Consider the following 22,017-nt stretch of genomic DNA (forward strand, 5'->3'; position numbering starts at 1 on the left):
TATCTGTACCCCAGCTACTACCTATTGGAGGCTCTCTGCGCTAGAAAAGATCAACAAATGTATAGTTTACTTAAGGGAGGTTAGATTAGTCCGTGACGCGATGTTACATGATAGACCTATTATACTAGACTTCTTGTGCTATTCGTTTCCTCGCACGAAAAGACATTCGGAGCGACTATGTTCCTTAAAATGACGTCCTAACCAAAACACGAAATACGTAGTGTCGTTTATGTTTTACGCGAATTTATCAAACTTTTCCCAACTAAAGCCAATTAGGGATTTGCTCTTGTACGCTAGGCGTAGTAGAAAAAGAAAGTGTAGAAAATACTATATGTAGATTATGCCCATGTTCGACAAGTCAGGAGGCAAAGGGCATCATAGCACGTTAGTTCGTTCGTTCACGATCGAATATGGCTTTATCGGGTGTTCTCTGCCGATCGTGTAGCTCTTTTGACTGTGTTACCTTCACCCCGTCGTTCCGGTTAGTAGTATTCGAGTGTTGCCAATGGCAACGAAAGCTATGTTAAACCAATCGTTACTTAGATGTCCGTAGTTCATATATCCTTGCATCGTTAAGTCGTCTGTATTCAATCTGGTAAAGCGCACGAAGATAGAATAGAAGCCGCAAAAAACTGTGTTCGAGAGAAGAAAAACAAAGATGGCTGCAGACGAAGCGTAATTGACTGTCGGAAGTTCGGTCAATAGTAATTTTTCCCAACGGCAAATCGGCGAAATCGGGAGAACACCATCATTAGTTGCTTGCCAAGGACGGCCACGTCGCCGCAACCAAAGCCTTCGCCGTTGAAGAAGGCTCTGCCCTGGGCTAAAAAGCCGTAGGAGAAATAATCTAGGTACAATTAGACACCAGACAGCGGGGAGCTAAGTTTGTTACTTGAGTTTAGTATTTTGTTTTATAGAGAGTAAAGACAAGAAAAACATGCACACACAAGTTTGATAGCACGCTCATTTTTCCCGTGACTGTTTGAGTATATGCCCCATCACGTGCCGGTAGTCTTTAGGATATGGCCTACGAAAAGCTGTTATACGAGCAAGACGAAAGAAATAGCTTCTTTGTACAAAACACAAAACCTCCCGCGAAAATGATAGGAAGTTTATGCGAATTTAGTGGAATACTTTTGTGATTAGTTTAACTAAGTGAAAAATATAAAAGAAAAGCAAAAAAATGAAACAATTGGTTTCCCCTAAATCTTCGTAAATACAACGGTTTGGTTTCGAGATTTGCGGGCCATGTTTTCGCGTTTTGGCCTCCGCTGGGTGAGGTCCAGGTATAAAGCAGATAGCAATAAAAATAAAACAAAAAAACGTTTAAAGTATTTAAAAAGAACCCGTACTTCACTTTTAAGCTTTATTTTATGTTGTATTCAATCGACCTTTTCGTGTAACCGTAATGGGATTTTAAGTAAAAGTTAAAACAAAATCTGTCTACCTAAAACATACGTGCTTTTCTTCCTTTTTATTTTGCTTTTGGAGCGAAACATCTGTGAATACAACACAATGGGGGTATTATTTTTAAATTACATCTGTTGCCCTTCCGCCCCGCAGCAACGACCGAAGGAAAGGAAAAACTGTACGCAGCGTCCTAATCAATGTTTGTGTTCGATTTACCATGCTGTTACATTCGGTTTACTTTAAAATCGATAAGATTTTGTCCGTCTTATGGGGTTTTGTAGTAGATGTAAAGTAAAATGTATGTTTAATGGTAGTCAATTGTATATTTACCGTAATCTACATCATGTTTAATTTCAGACTTTGTAGTAATTTATTCCCTAACCATTATTTATCTCACAGCAAATCGTTTAGATATCCTGATCGGATACTCTCGCCGTTCGTTACACGAAACAGAGACTAATATTCCTTTCGCTCCTCTCATAAGCCACCCTAACAAGTGAGGCACTCATGGACATCAATCCGCATAAGAGGTGTTGGGTGTGTACATATTTTACATCGGAATCGTCGTGCTGCTGCGCTTCGCAGTCATATGGTTTAATAATATTTTGCTTTATTCCGTAGAAAAATAAACTAACCGGGTTCGCGCGGCTTAGCGATCGTGTAGTAGTGGCTTAGCTAACCTTAACACTTTGTTGACGGGCGTTTTTTTCCCAAAACTAGTTGCTGTCACCGGGGCCAGCTGCCCCGGTAACGAACGACCGATCGAAACGGATACGACGAAACGAACCAATAACCCGAATGCTCGACTGTGCAATGGTATGCGTGCAACGTACATGTCCGTCTTTCCGTCCTCAACGTTGAGTCAAAAACAGACGAAGATCTTCGTCTCCCGTCAACAAGGTGTTAAGAAACAAAAATCCAATCCAACCCCACGAAGGACTGGACTAACGGCAAGAAAATGGATATCCCCCTCAACCATCATCCCACATCCATCCTTCCTTGTTTCTTCATTTTCGAAACGATGCTCCCAGGAAAAAGACAATTGTAAAAATGTCGACGATCTTTCAATCTTGAAGAATAAAAGTTGGTAAGTGTTCGTCTGCCGTCTGCATCGGTTTGATTAGAATTCACGAATTCAAACGCTTTGTCAGCATTCTGACTATTGACACATACGGTTTGGTTTTTGGTTTAGCACAATGGCACCCGTTTGGTAAAGGAATAAAGTAAATTATCATTTATTCTTTCACCTCCGTTCGAAATGGCACAGATTCACTTTCTTTTCTCTTTGCATTTTTGCGCATTGCCATCCGCAACCATAGACTTGATTCAGCAACCTCTTACCAAGCGAGGACCTCCTTAAACCACTGCGCCAAGCTGAACAAAAATCGATCCTCTCGGGTGGATCCTATTTTTAGCCGGCCGTTGCCCACCTTCCGTCGGTCGGTTTGGTTTGCTTGCTTGCACCGTTAGTGTGCTAACACTACCGTTCCAGGCAAAGGCAAGACGATCTCAAACCACAGCACACGAAAGGACTCGTCTTTACTGGCTCCTGCAGTACGCTTTCATGGTCAATGCGCGTCACCCCAGAAGGCCAGCAGTGGTTCGGTTCGGTTCGAGCCGGGTCACGCAATCGATTTTATATTTTTTCCTCCTCCTCATATTCGACCACGCAGACGAGCGCCAGTCAGCTGACGATGATGGTGATTGCGGTCGATCAATATTTTATTCAACACGCTCTTTCCGTCGCCAATTTAATGCCGGTTGCAACATTAAAGCCACCCGAGGACGCAAATGGGGCTTCTATGTCAAGTTTATGTGCTTCTAGAATAAATTCAATTTAATTTATTTTTATTTTACTGAAGCAATTTGTTTCCGTGAAATAAGTTTTGGCCTTTGATAGGGTTTTTAGTTTAGTGAACTTGTTTTTCTAATTTTTAATTGCTATTTCATGGAACATTTGTTGGCATAATCCAAATATTTTATTGTTTGTTTCAGAAACGCTTCTCATCTTTCAATCTAGCGAACATATATGAAAATTCCTCAAATTTGGCAAAGAAATATATAAATTCATTAAACGTTGAAAATTATCTGAACCTACGAAAGTAAACCCAAACATGAGATAGGATAATGATGAAGCATTTACCAACGTTTTAAATTTGATAGAAAATGATCGCAAACAACTTTTTTTTCTATTTTGGCACAATTTTCCATCACATTTTTTCTCCCTTCCATCTCCATTTCGCTCCTTTTCCACTCCAATGCCTACTTTTGTGCAGATATGTTTTACTAATGTTTTGTTAATTTTATTTACCTTTTTTTCTCTCTTTTTCTCCACCCTCTTCTCTCTCGCTCTGTATCTTACTTTGTTCCTCTGGTTTTTTGTATTTATTTTTCCGTCTTCGTCCTCACTCCGGAACCTGTCCCTCCATCCTTGGGTACGCACCCGCACAAACACGCACACGCCCTGTGGTTCCGTCCCCTCCGCTCCGTGGGATAAAAAAATGCAGTGAGCAGAACTAGCAAGAAATCGAAGCACCGTCAATCGCTGTACTCGATCGAGTTCAGCCGGTCGGTCGACACGATCCGTGGGGCGCACCCGAACGATGCGTACGATGACGATGACGATCTCATGATGGGCGGTGGGGCCGGTGGAGCGCCGTCCTCCCTCAGCCCCAAACCGATGACACCGCGGCGTGTCAAACGGCGCTCGGTGATGCAGCGGGGAACGTCAGGTGGCACCTCGGCCCGCCAAAGCACCTCCAGCCGTCGGGCTGGCCATTCCTCCTCATCCGGCACGAACGCGTCCGGCAGTGGAGGGGCGGCCCACCATCATCACCACCATCATCATCGGAGCAGTGTGCGTAACTCCCGTCGGAAGATGGCGCATCATCAGAATCCGGTCACGAAGCTGCTGAATCAACAACAGCTGCAGCAGCATCTGCAACAGCACCATCATCGCCACCAGGCGGAGGAGTTGGCGGGCGGGTTAGAGGATGCGGCCGGTACGATGACCCTCACCAAGACGTTCCCGCCGTTCGTGCACAACAAAAACCCCGATCTGACCGAGTCCAATCTGAAGTCGCTGAACAACGACTACATCCTAGGGCAGCTAAACAACTTTGGCCCGGGCACAACCGACACCACGAACAATCTGAACACGTTCGGAGCGCACCAACATCATCACCAGATGGTGCATCATCAGCAGCAACACCAGCAACAACAGCAGCAGCAGCAGCAGCAGCAGCAGCAGCAGCAGCAGCAGCAGCAGCAGCAGCAGCAGCAGTTGCCTCCTCTTCCGCCACACCGGAGGCAACATCTGGTCCACACACCGACGCTCCTGGACGGAACGAACAGCCCGATCGATCCGATCTACTACAACATGAACTCATCTTCGCCGCTCCTCCAGCAGCAAACCTCGTGGGCGGCATCGCCTCAGCTGCCATCGGGACCCGGAGGAGGAGGAGTGGCCGGTCTGTCGAACCCAGTCTACCAGCATTCGACCACCAACCTCAACCACAGTCCGGAGCTGAACGAGGAGTACTACGGAACCAACGGAACCAACCGACCACCGTCGGTCCGCTCGAGCTATTCCAACTTTCACGGAACACGTCCCCTCAGCTCCTACCTCGGCGGTGGTGTCGGCGGAGGGATGGCACCCGGGGGAGTCACCAATCGGGGCTACAATGTGTCCCCGTCGGGCGGCGGACTACCGGCCGGTTCACAACCGGTGGAGAATGTGTTCGCCAATCTAACGGCCGCGAACGCTGGTGGGCAGATGATGACGACGGCGAACGGGAATGGGAGCGATCCGATCACGATCCCCGCGCTACCCCACAGACGGTCGGTTTCGCGCGAAAGTCTCCGGGCCATGCAGTTCCTCAACAGTGGGCCGCCGGCCTACAATCTGAACTATCACACACCGCCCGACTCGGAGACTACGATGTAGCCGTGGGGGTGGGGAAGGGGGCCAATGAAAGCACGATCACTGTATATAGAAACACACACTACGCAAGGGCTGGGAACTAGCTAAGTTACGAGACTAACACCGCAGTTCCTTTTCGGTGGGGAAGAACGAACTGTGTGCAACAATGTAACATAAAAGAGTAGTGTTAAGGAACGCCCCGGGAAAGGGAATGATAAGCCACAAGCCAACCGCGGTCCGGCGGTGCTCAGATACTCACGGGAATGGTGCGGAAATAACAGGGGTCTAGCCGGGAAAGGACACCGCAATTGGGGCGACCAAAAATGTACAAATCACCAACTAATAAAAAGCAATCTCCCCCATGCGGAATGATGAAGAAGTGCTTGACGATCATCGAGAGGACAACTCCAGGCGCTCGGTATGCCAAATAGTAGTAGAAGAAAGCACGTTGGTGAACTCTATTCCAAGGGATTCCCGTTCCGCGATGTCCCGCGGTGGAGAGATCGATACGTTTTATGTCTTTAGTAGAAAATGCGAGTTGGAAATTAGTTCTGTTTCGATTGCAGGACGATCGTTAGGGGCAATAGTGAAAATGCAGCAATATGGGGCGACCTTATCTTTTCTCAACTCATGATTTATTGAACCTAACTACTGTTTTCATCAAGTTTCAATGATGTAATATAGTTTTTGTAATAGCTTTTTCTGGTGTTCAAAGTCTTCAATAGAAGATCATCTATTTATCGACTCTTGAAGCGAAAGTCTACTGAAGAAAGAGTCACATTTATATTTTGCAATATTTGTAGCAACCTATAATACATTTCATAAATTTATTTTGTCCACTCTGGTTAACTTGTGTTCCCCCTGGTTGTTTCTTATTTTCTCCACTAGCGATTTTAGAGTAATAATTGCAAATAGACATCTTCTATGACTGTAACCTTTATTTCGTCCTTTTGTCTGTTGTCTGTGTGACATCTGAAAATGTCTTTTCTAGTAGGAAAGTTTGTCCATTGACTGAAAAAGACGCCAAATAGGTTACTATTGCCCCGTAACAATTTCCTCGAATATTCATCGAAGTGTGAAAAAATAATAATCACAGCCTTATATGAACGTTCTCATTTGCCACTTTGAAGATCAGTGGCTTCATAGCCTAGGGAATATTTAAGACAAGGCTTGAGCAACTCTGTTTTTACTTTTAAAAGCATTTCTCCCTCGGTCGCAAAACTTATACTTTTCAGATGGTGAATCATAAAACACCAGTGCTTTGGGAAGAGAACTCTTCGGTGGGTTGTCTTGTAAACTACCCAATTTCTAAAGAACTAATCTACAGGATGCTATAAACGGGAAGCAATAATATGTCTTTTAGCTTTATTTAAACATATTTTCTTTGACAGACACACTTACTGGACGGTAAGCAATCAAATCAAATGCGTATCCTGCATAGACCGAAAGCTACATAATGAGGAATGTTTTTGTTTTCACGCGCATTATAGTAAGAACGCTCCGGATCACACGATCTGGTGCGCAGAAGATCTTTAAAAAATGCCAAAGTTTATAAAACTTGCTAGTGGTACCAGGGTTAGGAGAGAATTTCCTACCTTCCAGACGATAAAGTGTAGGGCTGCTGCCTTGAAGAAAGCGCAGTTTGCAAAAGCGGAAGAGTATAAAGTAGCATAATTACTTACGAAGTTTTTTAAGCAAATTTTTATAATAAAACTAACTGTGACCTTAAAAAAGAGCGTTAGTATTTCGGAAGCGAGAGAGAAGATTGAAACTGTAATTTAAGGTGTTTGAATGGAACCTAGTTAGGGGAACGCTTCATTTCACGGTTGAGTGTTGATAGTTGTACTTCGTTTTTCTACTTTAATATTTGTCGTGCCTTTTCCAAGCTGAAAAATACCGTTTTCTTTGGTGAGTGATTTTATTTTTAGATGCGATAGATAAATTCTGTGTATGTCTTTAACTGATTTTATTTGGATTTCGCGCCAATATAACAAAAGAAAACAGTGAACAGTAATAGAACGAAATAAATGAAGAATTGTTTTAATAACAAATGGACCAAGAAATTGTCTTAATTTTTCCTCGCGGTCCTTTATAAAACCCCAATCTCGTGCCAAGCGATCGCTTCGCTCTTTTTTTTCATTTTCAGGTACGTTCGATCGATGCCTTCTCCTTCAGCTCCCAGCAGGACTCCCAGAAGTTGACCAGCCGCTGGTCTGCGTTGGCACAAAACTCCTTGAAGTCGCGCAGCATCTTCAACTGGAAGAGATCGTCCGTCTGCGAGATGACGAGTGACTTCCAGCGCTTGTTCGGTATCATGTGGTTCCAAGACCACAGGAACCCGGTGCGCCGCATGACATCGAAATCGTCCTTCGTTGCGCCTTTCCCGGTGACGTGGCGCGTAATGTAGGACGGTTCATGGCCGGCACCTCCACCGGCATTGCCACTCCCTCCAGTTGTGCCCCCGTTTTGACCTGGTCCGGCCACTTGTGCCTCGTAGGACGCCGAGTAGCGGTTGATGAAGTGGACCGGTTTCTTGAAGTTGCTCCCACCGGAAGCCAACCGCTGCCTAGACCGGAGACCCATGTTGGGGTTAGGCACCATGATGAACATGTTACCGCTGCAGTGCACGTACTGGTAGTCGAGCGAGACCTGATTCGAGCCCGTCTTCGTTTCCACCGTGCAGCGCATGAAACCGAAGCGGCGTACGATCTCCTCCTGGAACAGCAGTAGTCGCCGCGGCCACGACTCTTTGGGGAACTCCTCGAACAGGAAGCTCGAGTGTTGGTTAAGGCAGTCGGTATCGAGCGGTATGAAGATTGGACCACGCAACGGGTCCGACTTTTCGGTGAACGGTTCGGCCAGCGGGTCGGCTGGGATGGTCACGAGCTGGAAGCCGCAAGGTTGTGCCTTCCGGCACCAGCCGTAGATGAGGTCGTACACGATCGGACCCGACGCCGTGATCCACTGGACGACGATCTCGTACGCGTGGCCCGGTATCATGCGCTGGTGGTACCGGGCGTGGCCCCACTCGGTGCGGTCGGACTTGCCGGAAACGTCAATCTCCAGGTGGGTCTGCTTGTACAGCAGTCCATCCACCAGGTCCTGCCCCTCAGCATCCAGTGATTCGCGCAGGAATGCCGGTAAGCCACGATCGTGCGCGTCGAGCGGTTTCGTCAGATCCGGATGCTGGATCTCCACCTCCATCCATTCGTTCTCGAAAGCAGCCAAATCACCGAGAGGCGGCACGTACTCCGGCGATTCCTTGTCTTGACGCGCGATGTAATACAGGCAGAATCCGGGCACGACGGGTTTGTTAAAGTCCCCGGACGCGTGACAGATCAGGCGATTTCTACGGCGAGAGGAGAAAAAGGAGAGGATAAGTCGCTTGTTGGAGTTAGTAGATAAATTGGGTAAACTTTGGCATCTCGGAAATGCATCAACAGGCTGAGGTTAAACATTTCTGCACAACAGCTTTAATTTATTCGTTTCAAATCTTTATTATAAAAAAGATCGATAATGTAAAATTTGATTAAATAATAGAGAATAACTTAGCCCAAGTTATATGACCTATGGCAAGAAACCCCCGTTGTATGAAACCCGTGTATGAAAAGCAGGGAACAATCAGGCTCGGACATTAGAGCCAAGGCAGTGAGCGATGCGCGCAACCCTACCATTTTTTTCAAAACATCTCACAATTAAACAACAAAAAATTTACAGAACTCGATAACGCTTTGTCATGGGCTTAAGTCGTTCGCAGTCACACAAATTCTACTTCCTGTAAACTAGCCTTTAGAAACGATATAAATAAAGCGAGTCAGGATAGACTGTAGTTACTAATAAAAATTGTAGTTGGAGTATTTATCGATCGAATTTTGAATTAAATTCAAACTCTTCATTGGTGTGTTCGTCGTTCGTGTGGCCTTATTAAATGGTAGACTATTACATGGCAAGCGTCAATTGCTAGTGAATTTGTCTATTACAACTGCATCAATGGCATTAACGAGAACAAAGGTTTTTCTTTCGCAAAGTGATTTAAATTAGTTAGTTCCCTCAAAAGAAAATAAATCTATTTACACTAGAGTTGTGTAATTCAGATTCGTGAATCTGAATTACTCTTTGTTTCATTTGCGAGATTCTTCTTCTTCTTCTTGGCGTAACGACCTCTTGGTCATGCCTGCCCCGTTAACGGCTTACGAGACTTGTTTCCCTGTTGTACGTGGATAGTCAGTCCTCTCGTACAGGGGAGGGTCCGGTCTCGGTTGGGATTCGAACCCACGCCGTCGAGGTGGTGAGCCCCGGCGCTCATGGGCCGATTTTCTAACCGGCGCTACCGCTCGGCTGTCGCGGACCCCCGCGAGATTCATGAATTCCAAAGATTCATTAAAGTCAAAACAATAGGAAAGTAAAACTCGAAACATGCATGAAATAAGAGGAGAGGAATCCCTTTTTTATCGCTCGTGAAAGATTCATGATCTGAATGAAACTTAGGCGAAAGATTCATACTGATGAATCTCAATTAAAGATTCATAAGGCACAACACTATTTCCATGATTTACTGATCATGCTTTTCACTAATTTTGTAAATTTTCACTAAAAGGTTTCGTTAAAAAATAGTTTTTTACAAGCAGATCATGTAATATCATTTTTACTCGCAAACTTGGATAATTTTGCATGCGAATAAGTAAAGGAGCGCGAGCAAACAATAAAAAATCGTTAAAAAAAATTATGTTCCAAAATTTCCCAAGGACGATAACTCAAAGTTAACCACTGAAAAGAGATGGGTGTAATTGTTTCTAATTTAGTACAGCAATACTAGTGCAATTATCCTGAACAAAAGAAATATTAAAATTCGCAAATCTGCGGCTATTTTAAATCATCAAGTTTCTTTGCCCCACTCTGTATGACTACGATGGCTTTCTTGAGATATTGGATTTTTACATTAAAACATATGTTGCAACGCAAAAAGGCTAACAAAACCTGCTAAAAAGCTTCTATTATTAACAATTTGCTGTGTGTTGAAGGTGGCCTCAACCGGAGACTTTTGACCAAAGCGCAAAACTGTACTACGTGGATTCGCTCATTAGAGAACTTCTTTTTTTAACAAAACTGAATTGACCTTAAATGCATAAGTAAGTTTTGATAAAGTGCCATTTTTTAGTAAAATTAATTTCCATTCACCTTAAAAGAATCAACAGTCTCCGATTTACTTATTTTCTGGTACCTAGGTTAAAACTACGTTTTCACTCCTGGTACACCTTTTGCATCAAAGCAGTCCACCTTATCCATAAAGGAGTTTAGTATTTTAAATTAGAAACCTCATGTTCTGGTTATGAAGAGTTTTAACTAAATGTGCTAACTAGATTAGACAAATCTTCGTCTGTATTTTGTTTTGTTTTGTTATAAATTAAAGAGCTTTCGTGTTGAACAAATATTATGATCACCTTTTAATAATATAATGATCACCCCGTTTTGAATAAAAAGCTGCCTTGTCAATAATCAATGCATCAGCGTTGCGTGCTTACCGTCTCATCTCTTCCAGGATGTCCACTGGATGGCACGGCCCCTCGATGCGGTTCTGAAGCCACGTGATCGCATCATACGACACGAACGTGCACGACGGCATACTCTGGGCCGGTCCCAGAAAGCCGACGCCATGCACCGGGTGTCTTAGTGCGTCGAAAATCTCCTGCAACGTCGCGGTCGGCTTCAGCTTGCAGCTTTCTCCGGTAAAATCGTCCGTATCCTCCGGCAGGCCTTGCTCGGCGGCGGAATTGAGCGTCGACAGCGGGATTCCATCGACCGTCGTTTTTCCGCCGATCGAGCTGACCATCATCGGCGTGGTGGAGGTGGTTGCTGTCGGTAGCGTCGTCGTCGGCGTCGGTGTGGTCGGGGTAGCGGACGAGGAGGTGGTGCCACCGCTGCCACTTCCACCGGTCGACGGTGGGGGCGTTTGTATGGCACTGCCACTTTTGTCCAGCACTTTCGAGCCGGCACGCGTCAGGATACTATCGTGAGGGAAGCAGCGAAAGGGAAAATGTTATTCGGTTTCCTGCCAAGCGATCGGTTAAAAAATGAAGCGGAAATACGAGACATTACAAGCTTCGGCGAGGCATTTTGCAGGCAGAAGCAAAGAAGCGTTCAAGCTTACCGGAAGACATGCAAACTTTTGGGTTTTTAATAGTAACATTATGTTTAAGATATTTGTTCTCAAAACCATTCTAACAGCACACGATGGGACGAAATGAGAATTTTGGGCAAACCCCGCATCAGTGTGGTGGGGTGGGGTGGGATGGGGTGTGGTGGAGAGGGGGGGGGGGGGGGAGGGGGGGTTAACTATTTTTCTATCGCACACAAACTAACCTGTTACCGGTGAGAGTGCTAGGAAAATAAAAGCGTTCGGGAGTGTGATGATGATGAGGGTGGTGGTGGTGCAGGTTGTGGCCATTGCTGGCCGTGCCGTTATAGTACATTTTAACCCATCCACCATGCTGTGAAGAAAAAATCAACAAAGTTAAATAATAATAAACACATAGGTATCAAAAGCAGATAAAATATAGAAATGTAACCAAAGGAAAAAATAAAAATCAATAAAAACATGTATCAAAACAATGGGAGAAACCTAAAAAAAAAGAAGAAAAGAGCACATTTTTTGCTAGAATCAAATGCTATAGATATTTTCTAACTATTTAACCAGCACCAACGGTATTTAACAAAGGAACCCTAAACACATTTCCCGGTAGCGATTAAAGCACATTGATGAAAAGCGTTTGTGGGCAAAAGGCAGCGTTTAAGCGAGCGTGGTGGAGACAGCGTTAAGAAGCAACACGTGTTCAACAATAAACTACAAGATAAGGGTAAGCAAACGGAAGCACAAACCAACACCGTGCCAGCGCCGAAAGACCTATCCGCAGGACAGGATCGATCGATCCTGGCGTACTAGTTGCAAGGGAAAGGTTGAAAAACACATTAACCTGAACCTTGGTTTTTCCGGTAGACGGCTGCTGAAGACCCGATCCCGGAACGGTTGCGGCGCAGCTACCTTTTCCGTTGTGCACGTTGTGGTACCGGGTCGGTAACACGCACGAACAAAGATAAAAAACCGTCGTGCCAAAGCGAAGGCGAATCGACGAGTGGTGGACGGGTGGAAGAGAACAAACGATAAACGGATTAGTTTCCACGTGGTACAGAATCTGGTTCTTCATAACGTTGGAGTGGAGGGTTAAACAAGATACGTAATTGTGGGTGTAAAGGTACGAGAAACCAAACCAAAAGCGATTTTATACGGAGAAAGAAAAACACTATTAAGGGAAAGAAACATTAAATAAAAACTAGCAATTACGTTAAAAGCATTTGATTACCAATGCACCAAAAATCACACATTAAAAAAAAAACCCTTCCAAAGAAACCTTAAGAAGAAAGTTAGGAACCAAAACGAAAAAAATACCCCTTCCAAAGTAAATTGCCCAGAAGGAAAGTGAACAGAAAAGTAAAGAAGAAAGGAGGAGGGAAGAAAATAAGAAATGTTCTATTCATTTGTTATTTAAAACCAATTGTTTTTTACTAAAAAGTTATGATGGACATTGACTTAATTGGTTTCTTTAAGAAATGAAATGCATACTTGAAATAAATAAAATTGGGCGGTATTAACCGAAAATAAGTATTAAAAATAGAGTGGCAAAGCAAAAAAATCTCTTTAAAAATAGATGACCAAAACTAAAGACTCCGTAACAGACCGTAATCAAAACTGTTTCTGAAATCTCCCAAAAAGGCAAATCACCAGCTCGATAAACTTAACTCGCATCGAATTGAAAGAAAACTGTGATAAAGGGTGTGTTTGTGGGTTGTGATCGGATTGGGTTGGGGGATTGATTGTATGTTCGCACACCTGGTTCGGAGGAGGCCGGGACAGGATGCTGGTACTGTGGCGTCGTCTCGTAAGGTGCGTTTGGCGTGGACATCCCTGCAAGATAAGTGTGAGCTTTTGTTGTTTTTTCCCTTGGTTTTGTTCGTGTTGGGTTTTTTTCCATTCCCAATATCAGACATTGAAAATTAGCTGGGGAATGATGATTACCCTTTCCGAGATAATTTTGTTCAAAGTTTGACATGCCGCAAATGTTAAAACTACAACGCAAATCATCTACTGTATGAGTGGAAGTACGTAATTGCCAGCAAAGTTGACCATGCAACGCGTTTATAGTATTGAAAAACCGTCCGTGTAAAGAAGGAAAGTTAGGAACTCCAGTCAATTAATAATTTTGAAAAATCTCGTAGAAAAGAATAGAAAAGAAGATTCAGTAACAGGAAAGGTGAAAAAAATAAAATAGAAGTATTTAGATGTCGACATAACATTGCAACAAGGTAAGAGTAAGGAACATTCTACAAACAGTAGTTAAACACATCAAAGTGATCATTTACCGTCGCATGAAAAGAAAAAAAAATTAACACATTTCTTTGCTGTTTTCCCAGACAGTGACAAACTACTCTAATTTCAACATCAATTTGCCTTTTCGCGATTCCCGGACACAAAAGTAGAATCGTGAGCGATAAACAGATAAACGTTAGTCAACTAGCCACATTCGGGATTACTGAAAACATATCACAAACAACAGTTCCACACACAAAAGGTGCTCGCGTATCGATGGACGGACAGGTCTATCCGGGTGTTTTGTCCGTCACGATGAGTTTGCAGAAACGAGGATACATTATTGCTGAAAAATGGACTGAAAGAGAACGGAGGTTGCTGCTCGAACCGACCGACGACGTTGGCGAGGACCTTGTCGAACCGTCACTTCCTTCCTTGTCGATGGCTCGTACTCGGTATACGGAAAAGCGCTCCATAACACACATAGGGACACACAGCCACACGCAGCCACACATAGCGGTACCAACGCACTTACCCTAGCCTTCTTGGCTGGTTGTATCTTTTTGATCTTGTTCAGATGCGCTTCGACAAAGCGCACGAAATCGTTGCAAATCTGCTTGTCCGACGGGAACGGGCTGTCCTCGTGGTAGATATCGCAATGGCGCACCGTGCCGTCGAGGATTTTCTTCATCGCCGGATCGTCCTTCGGCAGCAGATACATTCGATAGCGCCAGTATTTCATGTTCTACAAACAACATAACGTTACATGATGTTCTACAAAAGCGCGAATCCGTATCCCATTTGTTGTCACGAACCTCGTGCAGCGGATAGTCCGTGTCACCGCGTGTGCAGATGTACTGGTCCATGTAGTTCCAGTTGAAGTTTTCCAGCTTCTCCGTGGTAAAGTTAACGCCGCTCACCTCGTACGTATCGTGCTGGGGTGCATGGAACCGGTAGCGATAGTCGACGTTGATCGGTGGATATGGATGGCTATGTTTAGCAAATGGGAAATCGGTTTAGGGAGGTATGATAAAGATGATCGCAATCCGATAATTACCGAGGTCGGTAGCGCGTCACGGTGATGGCGGATCCGCTGAGCGAAATCCGATGGAAAATGCGCCCTATCGAAAGCAGATATTCTTTGGTCGGCTCCTGTGGTGGTTGCCGTCGGAGTACGCTGCTGGCCGCATTAGAAAAGTACGACTGAGGTTGCAGCTGGCCACCGCAGCAGGGTGCTTGTGGTGGATTGGTTGCACTCTTGTCCGGTAACACGATCAATTGGAATCCCTAGAAATTCGTATAAAAGGGTAAATAATTTAGTATCGAACTTTTACTCGCTTTAACCAATTCATCAGAATGTCTTGGACAAACCTGCGCTAGCCGTTGGGAAACCAGCTCCTTAAACACCTCGTCCGTCGAAAGAGGCTTCTTGTAGACGGCTCGGTTTTGCGCGTAGTCAGCATTAAAGTCTTCCGGCAGCAGTGTGTAGTCCGACACGACGTAGTCATTGTGCAGTGACCGCTTGTCCGGAAAATAGTCGGTCGTAATGGGCAGACAGGCCGGAATGGTCAGCGATTTCCAGTCGACTCCTGAGATCGAGGAGCGAACGAAATTCCAACGGAGAAAAGCAAAAAAGGACCAATGAGCACCGTACTACGGGATAATATGGAAGAAAAGGTAAGCACATACAAGCATCCCAAAGAAACAAGCACCTTGCCAAAATTATTTAAAAAATACGAATACTGAGCTATAAGGTTAATTTAACGCGTTGTATACAAAATGTAATGAACCCCAAAATATAATGAGCCTAATAAAATTAAAGATTAAGCAGATTATTAGCAACCGAACCCGATAGTAAACTAATAGGAGATTAAAACTATTGTATTTAATTTAAATTTACTTTTTACATACTCCAGCGTTTTATAGAAAATATCTACAAAATAAGGTCATGCAATCATGCATTTGTGTCTAAGAGTTGGTACATCATGCAAAGTGAACTCATGTGTGTACGATCGTGTAGGGTAAGTGAGCGTATTGATTCAATTCTCGTAACGGTCAGAGTCATATTGAAAGTCCACACCATCGAAGGTTATCTTTATCAACCTCTAATATATCGTTGCGTATGTTTAAAAAGACACACAACATGATTACACAACCAACAAATTAAAGTGAAGAGAATGGGGTAGAAAATAAAAATAGAACATACCAAAGTAGTAAGAAAAGCCGATAACTTTACGACAGCTGATTTTTTTACGCACTTAACCAGTAGTAACGGTGCAACAGAAAGCCGTACTCGGAACAAATACCCATACGATAACGAGTGGAGCAAGGAAAAGCGCTATGTGCAGCAAAACATTTAGTATCATTTCGGTCAGCACGAAAACAACTAACGAACGATCGTTAATTAGAACGAAATCCGTTTAGAAATTTGGCTAACGAATTTTATACAAAACTACAGGAAGAACACATAAGGTTGGTCAACATACATGAAGAAATTTAAATACAAACGGAAACTTTACACTTGCTGTTTTGGGAAAGCAGTGAACAAAAAATCTTTCAAAAGCACCATGGAGAGAAAGACAGCAAAAACAGAGAATAGCTTACATAAAAGCAGTGTTTAGAACAGGAAAAGGTTAAGTGGTTTCCAAAAAGAAAATGGAAATCACAAACCGGAAGAAAGGGAAAACACAAGAAGACACAAGAGATAAGGAAAATGCACTACACTAAGGATTAAATTACAAGAAACATTGAGAGGGGCTAGAGATGTTTTTTTGGGTGCGCGTGATCAGGATATTGTAATAGCATAAGATAAGAGGATAAAAAATAAAATACTAATACTAATAGGTACAAATTAAATAGTACAACTCTTTCGAAGAAAATGTGCAAAAGGAGTAACGATTTGTATCCAACCTATGATCACTTTTCCGACTGTTTGGCAGGCAGCAGTTCCGATGGGCCGTAAGTTCCGTTGGTTTGCAATCATTCGGTTTGCATGGACGAGTCGATAGGAACAGACAGGCACACAGAGGCATACGCACACACACGCACACACACAGATAGTGCAGATAGCATCCGGGTGGCGGTGCAGGATCCGTATCACGATCACGGAGTTTTATACGAATTGGAACGATTTCGCCGGCGATTTTTTGGCGACAGAGTTGAGCGGACGTACGGACGGACGATGTTTGGCAGAAAGGCACAGGCACGCACGCACGCTCACACGCACGCCCACACATACGCACATACGCACATACAATTTGGAGGGAAATAGAAAAGAGAAAGAAAGAGAGACAAAGATTTAGAGAAAACATGTTTCGCAGTAGAATCAGAGATATGCCAGCGTGTGTTCGGGTGGTGCATCAAAATGCAACACGATAGCGATCGGAAGGATTCATCCCAATTCGTTCGTTGTGCAAGTTTGCGTGCGGTGCATCGTTGTATCGTCGCCACATACGAAGCAAGCAGCAATAAAGTGATGAAAACAAATAGAAGCAATTGAGAACAATTGTGTAAAGAAACATTAATAAAAATAGTATTTCAAAATGTAACAATGTGTAAACGGTGCATTATTTAAGTTGTGCGAAGAAATGATTGTATTTCACACAACATGGTAGGATTTGGTGGAAAAGTATATCAATTTTATGGTCGGCGAACAGTCCATGTTCAGACACGCCATTAGAATGAGAGCAAGGCGAATGAGAAGAATCAAGAAGATCAGAGTTTCACCTAAAGGATGTAAATTTAAAAATTGTCTCGTGTACGTGTTCTTGGTAATGATGATTACGTTCGTGATAAGATGAAAAAATCGTAGTCGATGTATTAAAGAAAATACAAGCAAATGAATTAAATTTTGCATGGGAAAGTGAAAAGAGAAAGAGCGAGAGGGGATATAGAAAGAAACAATGGGATGAAATCGATTCATTCGGTTATTTATGAAATCAGTGTTACATGGACTGCACTGAATCCGGATGGTTGGTTAACAAATGATGTGGCGGATGGTTTGCTAAAAAGATGTAGTGGATGAATAAACAAAAACAAAATTAAATAAAACACTACATAAATTTGTTTTTCAATTAGCCACTCAATATCGTTATGACTGGAACAAAAATAAAAAAAGGAAATGGGAACTCTAGTAATGATCGAGGGATCGTTCCGAAATGGGATAAGGGACGGAAAGACTGGTAGTAAATCCTGTAACCGAAAACGAAAAAGGGAATGTGGCATATCTGGGCTGAAAACAATAAATGTTTGGATTCAAAGAAGAAGAAAAAACAATGCGATACACGGAGCAAACACTCGGAAAGCGCCGGGAGCGTCCGGATGCTTATGATGATACCTGTGGTCAGGGCCGACGTCCACTCCTGCTCACCCGTGGCTCCCCAGAGCAGGGTAAGACTTTTCGACGGGGTCCCCGGGACGTGGGGGCCGGCTGGCGAATGGAGTATAGATTTTTTACGACCACCTAAAAGTGAAGGAAATTGTGTGTTACAATATCAGCGAATTTGTGATATACTTAAAACTTCTTTATTCCTAAACCTCGCGTATCCATTACTAACAGGACTAATTTCTAGCCGCCTCACCAACAAACTTAGCATGATAATTGAGTTCACTGAATTTAACTGTAATGTTATTTAATTTACCTACTTTACAGTCTTTTACTTACTTTTGTCATGATTTTACCCAAACCCATAGTATTTATTTGTTAAAGATCATACACTTCTTCTTCTTCTTCTTCTTATTGGCGTAACGACCTCTTGGTCATGCCTGCCCGTTAAGGGCTTACGAAACTAGTTTCCCTGTTGTACGTGGATAGTCAGTCCTCTCGTACAGGGGAGAGTCCGGTCTCGGTTGCGATTCGAACCCACGCCGTCGAGGTGGTGAGCCCCGGCGCTCATGGGCCGATTTTCTAACCGGCGCTATCGCTCGGCTGTCGCGGACCCCCAATCGTACACTTAACACTCGAATAAATTACTTTGGAATCTTGTCCGAATGCCTTTTTGGAGTAATTTTGACCCCTATTTTTAAAACGCTGTAATTTCACTATATTTGAAGGTTTTTCAAATCTGTAAACTGGGTATATTTCGGAACTTCAAGACCGACGATTTCGAGGAAGGAGGATTAAAAAAATTAAAATGGTTTACTTTCTTGGTTTTACAAGAAAATTGTTGAAATTATTGCGTATTGTAATGTGTCCGTTAACACAATATTATATATAAACTACACAGCGGAAGACATGAAATGTATTTTTTTATTTAATTACCAAATTGTCCCTTTAGTGGATGGAAAAACGAGATCTGTGTTGAATTTCGGGATCCGCGACAGCCGAGCGGTAGCGCCGGTTAGAAAATCAGCCCATGAGCGCCGGGGCTCACCAGCTCGACGGCGTGGGTTCGAATTCCAACCGAGACCGGACCCTCCCCTGTACGAGAGGACTGACTATCCACGTACAACAGGGAAACAAGTCTCGTAAGCCCTTAACGGGCAGGCATGACCAATAGGTCATTACGCCAAGCAGAAGAAGTGTTAAATCTGTGTTGAATCTATGTGCTCATATCGTTTGTGCAACAATACATAGAGAACAGTGCAAAGAACAATCCCTAGGATTCACTTTTGTTGAATAATTGTTCCTCAGAAAGTAAATGGCCTGTTGTGTATGGTGTAGTGTATGAACTTTGAAGACAACGGAAGGATTGAAGCAACCATTAACCAAGCTACAAATATGACGAACTTTTGATGACGTACAGGGACTGCCCTGTCCATACCGACATCATGTCAATGATGTTTTTCCATCATCCATCAGGTAAAATTACGCATTCAAAACTCACCTCCATTTTCTGTAATCCATTTAAGATCGTCTTCGTTTAGGCGACTATCGAACGACGCAGTACTACCGTGCCTAGCCCGACCCCAGGTGCAAGTGGACGTGTGCGCATACTCGCTGCTGGAATCGAGGTCCACATAGTAGTTCGGGGGTTGTGTGGTTGCCGGTACAGCTTGATAGTGATGCTGCTGGATCAGCACCCCTTGGGGACCCTTGTGAAAATACGGTCAAACAAACGTTCGTTAGATAGGTTGGGTAAATAAATTCATTTCTACTGCTAGCCCTACCTTGGGGAATATATGAGTCCATCGGCGACGGTTTGAAGTGAGCTTTATAGTAACATGTGATGGATCGAAGGGATTGATTAAGGCACGGCCGGTGCGTACGACGGGTCCACTGGATGAACCGAAGGCACCAGCACGACCCTCGATGATGGCCGCCGAGGCTAGGTTCGGCTTGGGCATGCCCAGGATATCGCTCGTGTTGGGCGAGCTGCTGTGCGAGGCAACGCTAACGTTAAGTAAGCTGTTGGACGTGTGGTGAATGTCCGGATCGGACATCTTTCGTCGCAGGCGTGTCTGACACACGGTTTCCGGTTCCCATTCACAGGTTCTCGCATATGTACCGAACCCATCCAGACTAGGCACGGAGGTTTTCTTCGTGCGAGCCATCCGTTGCAGCGAGCTCGTACCGTGAACGGCCGGAAGCTGGAAGATCTGATCATCGTATGCGTCGTAATCGAACAGACAGTTGTGAATGTACTCGTTCTTCTTGTCGGCTGGCTTTTTTGGCAACCGTAACCGGGCGGCCCCGGCTGCTCTTGGCTGTTGTGGTTCGGTACTGCCTCCAAGCGCTGGTGGCGGCTTGATACGAGGCACAAACGTGGAGTATGCGATCTTCTTGTTCGTCGAGTAGAAACTCAGATTGATCCAGTGTGGCATAGAATAGTCATCGATCGAGGTAAGTGCGTCCTTGTTATGGAACTTTAACAACGGTACAGCATGCAGCGGTTGCTCGCCGACACAAACAAGATCACTTCCCACGCCGTTATCGATGATTCGTTGTTTCGTGATGTTTGTTAGTTCGCGATCGACTTCGAACACGCCAACACCTGGCGTTATTACGACCGATAGCTGGCCCGTTCGATCGAAGCTTCGATCGAGGTAGTGCTTTTCGAACACGTTCAACGAAATGTTTAGCACCTCGAGAAAGTTGCCCTGGGCGGCGGTGGAATTGGTAGCGGGTGGAATTTGCAGGTTAGGCAAGTCGGCTCGCTCGTGGTACTTCAGTACAACGTCCCGGTACCCAGTGAACAGTCGACGCAGTTGAACCAGCGTTGTGCTCCAATCGTCGCATCGTTCGTTTTGAATAGCCACCCGATAAAAGTCTTCGTAGAACCTTCCCCGGTAGTCGATCTGCAGACAATCGCGCATATGAGCCGGAAACTCTTCCAACCCCTTGGCCGCATAGAACGTACGCGAGAACAGTACAATCGTGACCTCGTGGTTGCTGCCCAGCTTCTGCCACTTTTTGTACAGATCCGCCAGAAACCCGTTCACTGCCTTCTCGAAGTACAGATCGCCGTAAATGTCAAAGTCCCACATCTCGGAGGACATTTGCACGAACAGGTACACCATCGAAGTGTTACTGCGAAAAACGACCTTCGTGTCCTCGTTGATAACACCGCATGCAACTCGCTCGCCCTGTGCCCACATCTCATACACCTGGCAGCGGATACAACCCTCGCAGTATTCGATTTTTTTGTTTAGATACACGCAAGTGTTGGTGAGACGCGTCTTGAGCCGCCACATCTCGGACCGACCGATGTACTGATCTTTGAAGGTAATTTCGACCGAATCAAGTGTCACTTCGGTCGGATCAACCACACGCATGTATACATCGTTGTACGCCTTCAGGTTAAACGTGGTGGCCACATTCACCTCAACGCTGATGGTTTCGCGCGAATTAAAGTCCTTGTTAAGACACGTCACCTGCAGCAGCAAACGACATCCTTCATCTTCCGGTAGGTAAATTTCAACAATATTGTTCAGCTTCAGATCCGGATGTTCCTTTGGATTCAGCACTAAATCTTCCGCTGTGAAAAGAAACGTACAAATGGGTAAGTGGAAAAGGTTAAATACCCCAATCAATTTATGTTTCTCGACTTGTTTGCTCCATACTTACTGCTGAATGTTTTTTGATGGGTGACGAGTTTAAACAGTTTTTGAATCATCATACTGACGAACAAATCGACTATACGTCGAACACGACTTTCTCTAAAGGCTGCCAAAGATGAAAAGCATTGAAGCAAACGCTACAAATCTTCACAGTTCAGAAATATGTGTCTATGCTATCGGCAAATATGGCACTGCATCGTTGAACAGGACTCGTAGGCAATGCCTCTGATAAGCGCTGATTTGTGTTTGACGAATAAGATGGTCGATTTCTTAGGACGATTATCGCTCCCTTCGCTGCTGGGAACTACCAATACACGGAGAAACA

General features: G+C 44.3%; 2 protein-coding genes across 2 annotated transcripts in view; one reads left to right on the top strand and one right to left on the bottom strand.

Moving 5' to 3' along the window:
* The window catches only part of LOC131282396 (transcription factor mef2A), a 61,061-nt gene extending 55,079 nt beyond the window's left edge, over window positions 1-5,982 (top strand). Inside the window, exon 7 of the mRNA XM_058311850.1 lies at window positions 3,918-5,982. Coding sequence (XP_058167833.1) covers window positions 3,918-5,356 — 1,439 coding nt within the window. The 3' untranslated portion in view covers window positions 5,357-5,982. The remainder of the gene's footprint in view (window positions 1-3,917) is intronic.
* Window positions 5,983-7,324: 1,342 nt separating this feature from the next.
* Window positions 7,325-21,983, bottom strand: LOC131282843 (GATOR complex protein Iml1). Its single transcript, XM_058312384.1, has 13 exons — window positions 21,700-21,983; window positions 19,803-21,610; window positions 19,520-19,727; window positions 18,031-18,156; window positions 16,605-16,622; window positions 15,066-15,283; window positions 14,752-14,981; window positions 14,510-14,684; window positions 14,230-14,439; window positions 13,218-13,292; window positions 11,693-11,820; window positions 10,855-11,337; window positions 7,325-8,681 (listed from the first exon to the last, which is right to left on the bottom strand). Exons 1-13 carry the CDS (start codon window positions 21,749-21,751, stop codon window positions 7,475-7,477), a joined length of 4,938 nt encoding a protein of 1,645 aa, XP_058168367.1. The 5' UTR covers window positions 21,752-21,983; the 3' UTR covers window positions 7,325-7,474.
* Between the last annotated feature and the right edge of the window lie 34 nt (window positions 21,984-22,017).

The sequence above is a fragment of the Anopheles ziemanni genome, chromosome 2, assembly GCF_943734765.1.
Source record: "Anopheles ziemanni chromosome 2, idAnoZiCoDA_A2_x.2, whole genome shotgun sequence".
Classification (NCBI taxonomy): domain Eukaryota; kingdom Metazoa; phylum Arthropoda; class Insecta; order Diptera; family Culicidae; genus Anopheles; species Anopheles ziemanni.

Bases quoted from the DNA above. Each gene is read 5' to 3' on its own strand.
- LOC131282843 (XM_058312384.1), bottom strand. From the start codon at position 21,751: ATGATGATTCAAAAACTGTTTAAACTCGTCACCCATCAAAAAACATTC. The intron at 19,728-19,802 runs GTAGGGCTAGCA...TATTTTCACAAG, and splicing joins GGACTCATATATTCCCCAAG to GGTCCCCAAGGGGTGCTGAT. The intron at 13,293-14,229 runs GTAAGTGCGTTG...CTTATCTTGCAG, and splicing joins AACCAGCCAAGAAGGCTAGG to GGATGTCCACGCCAAACGCA.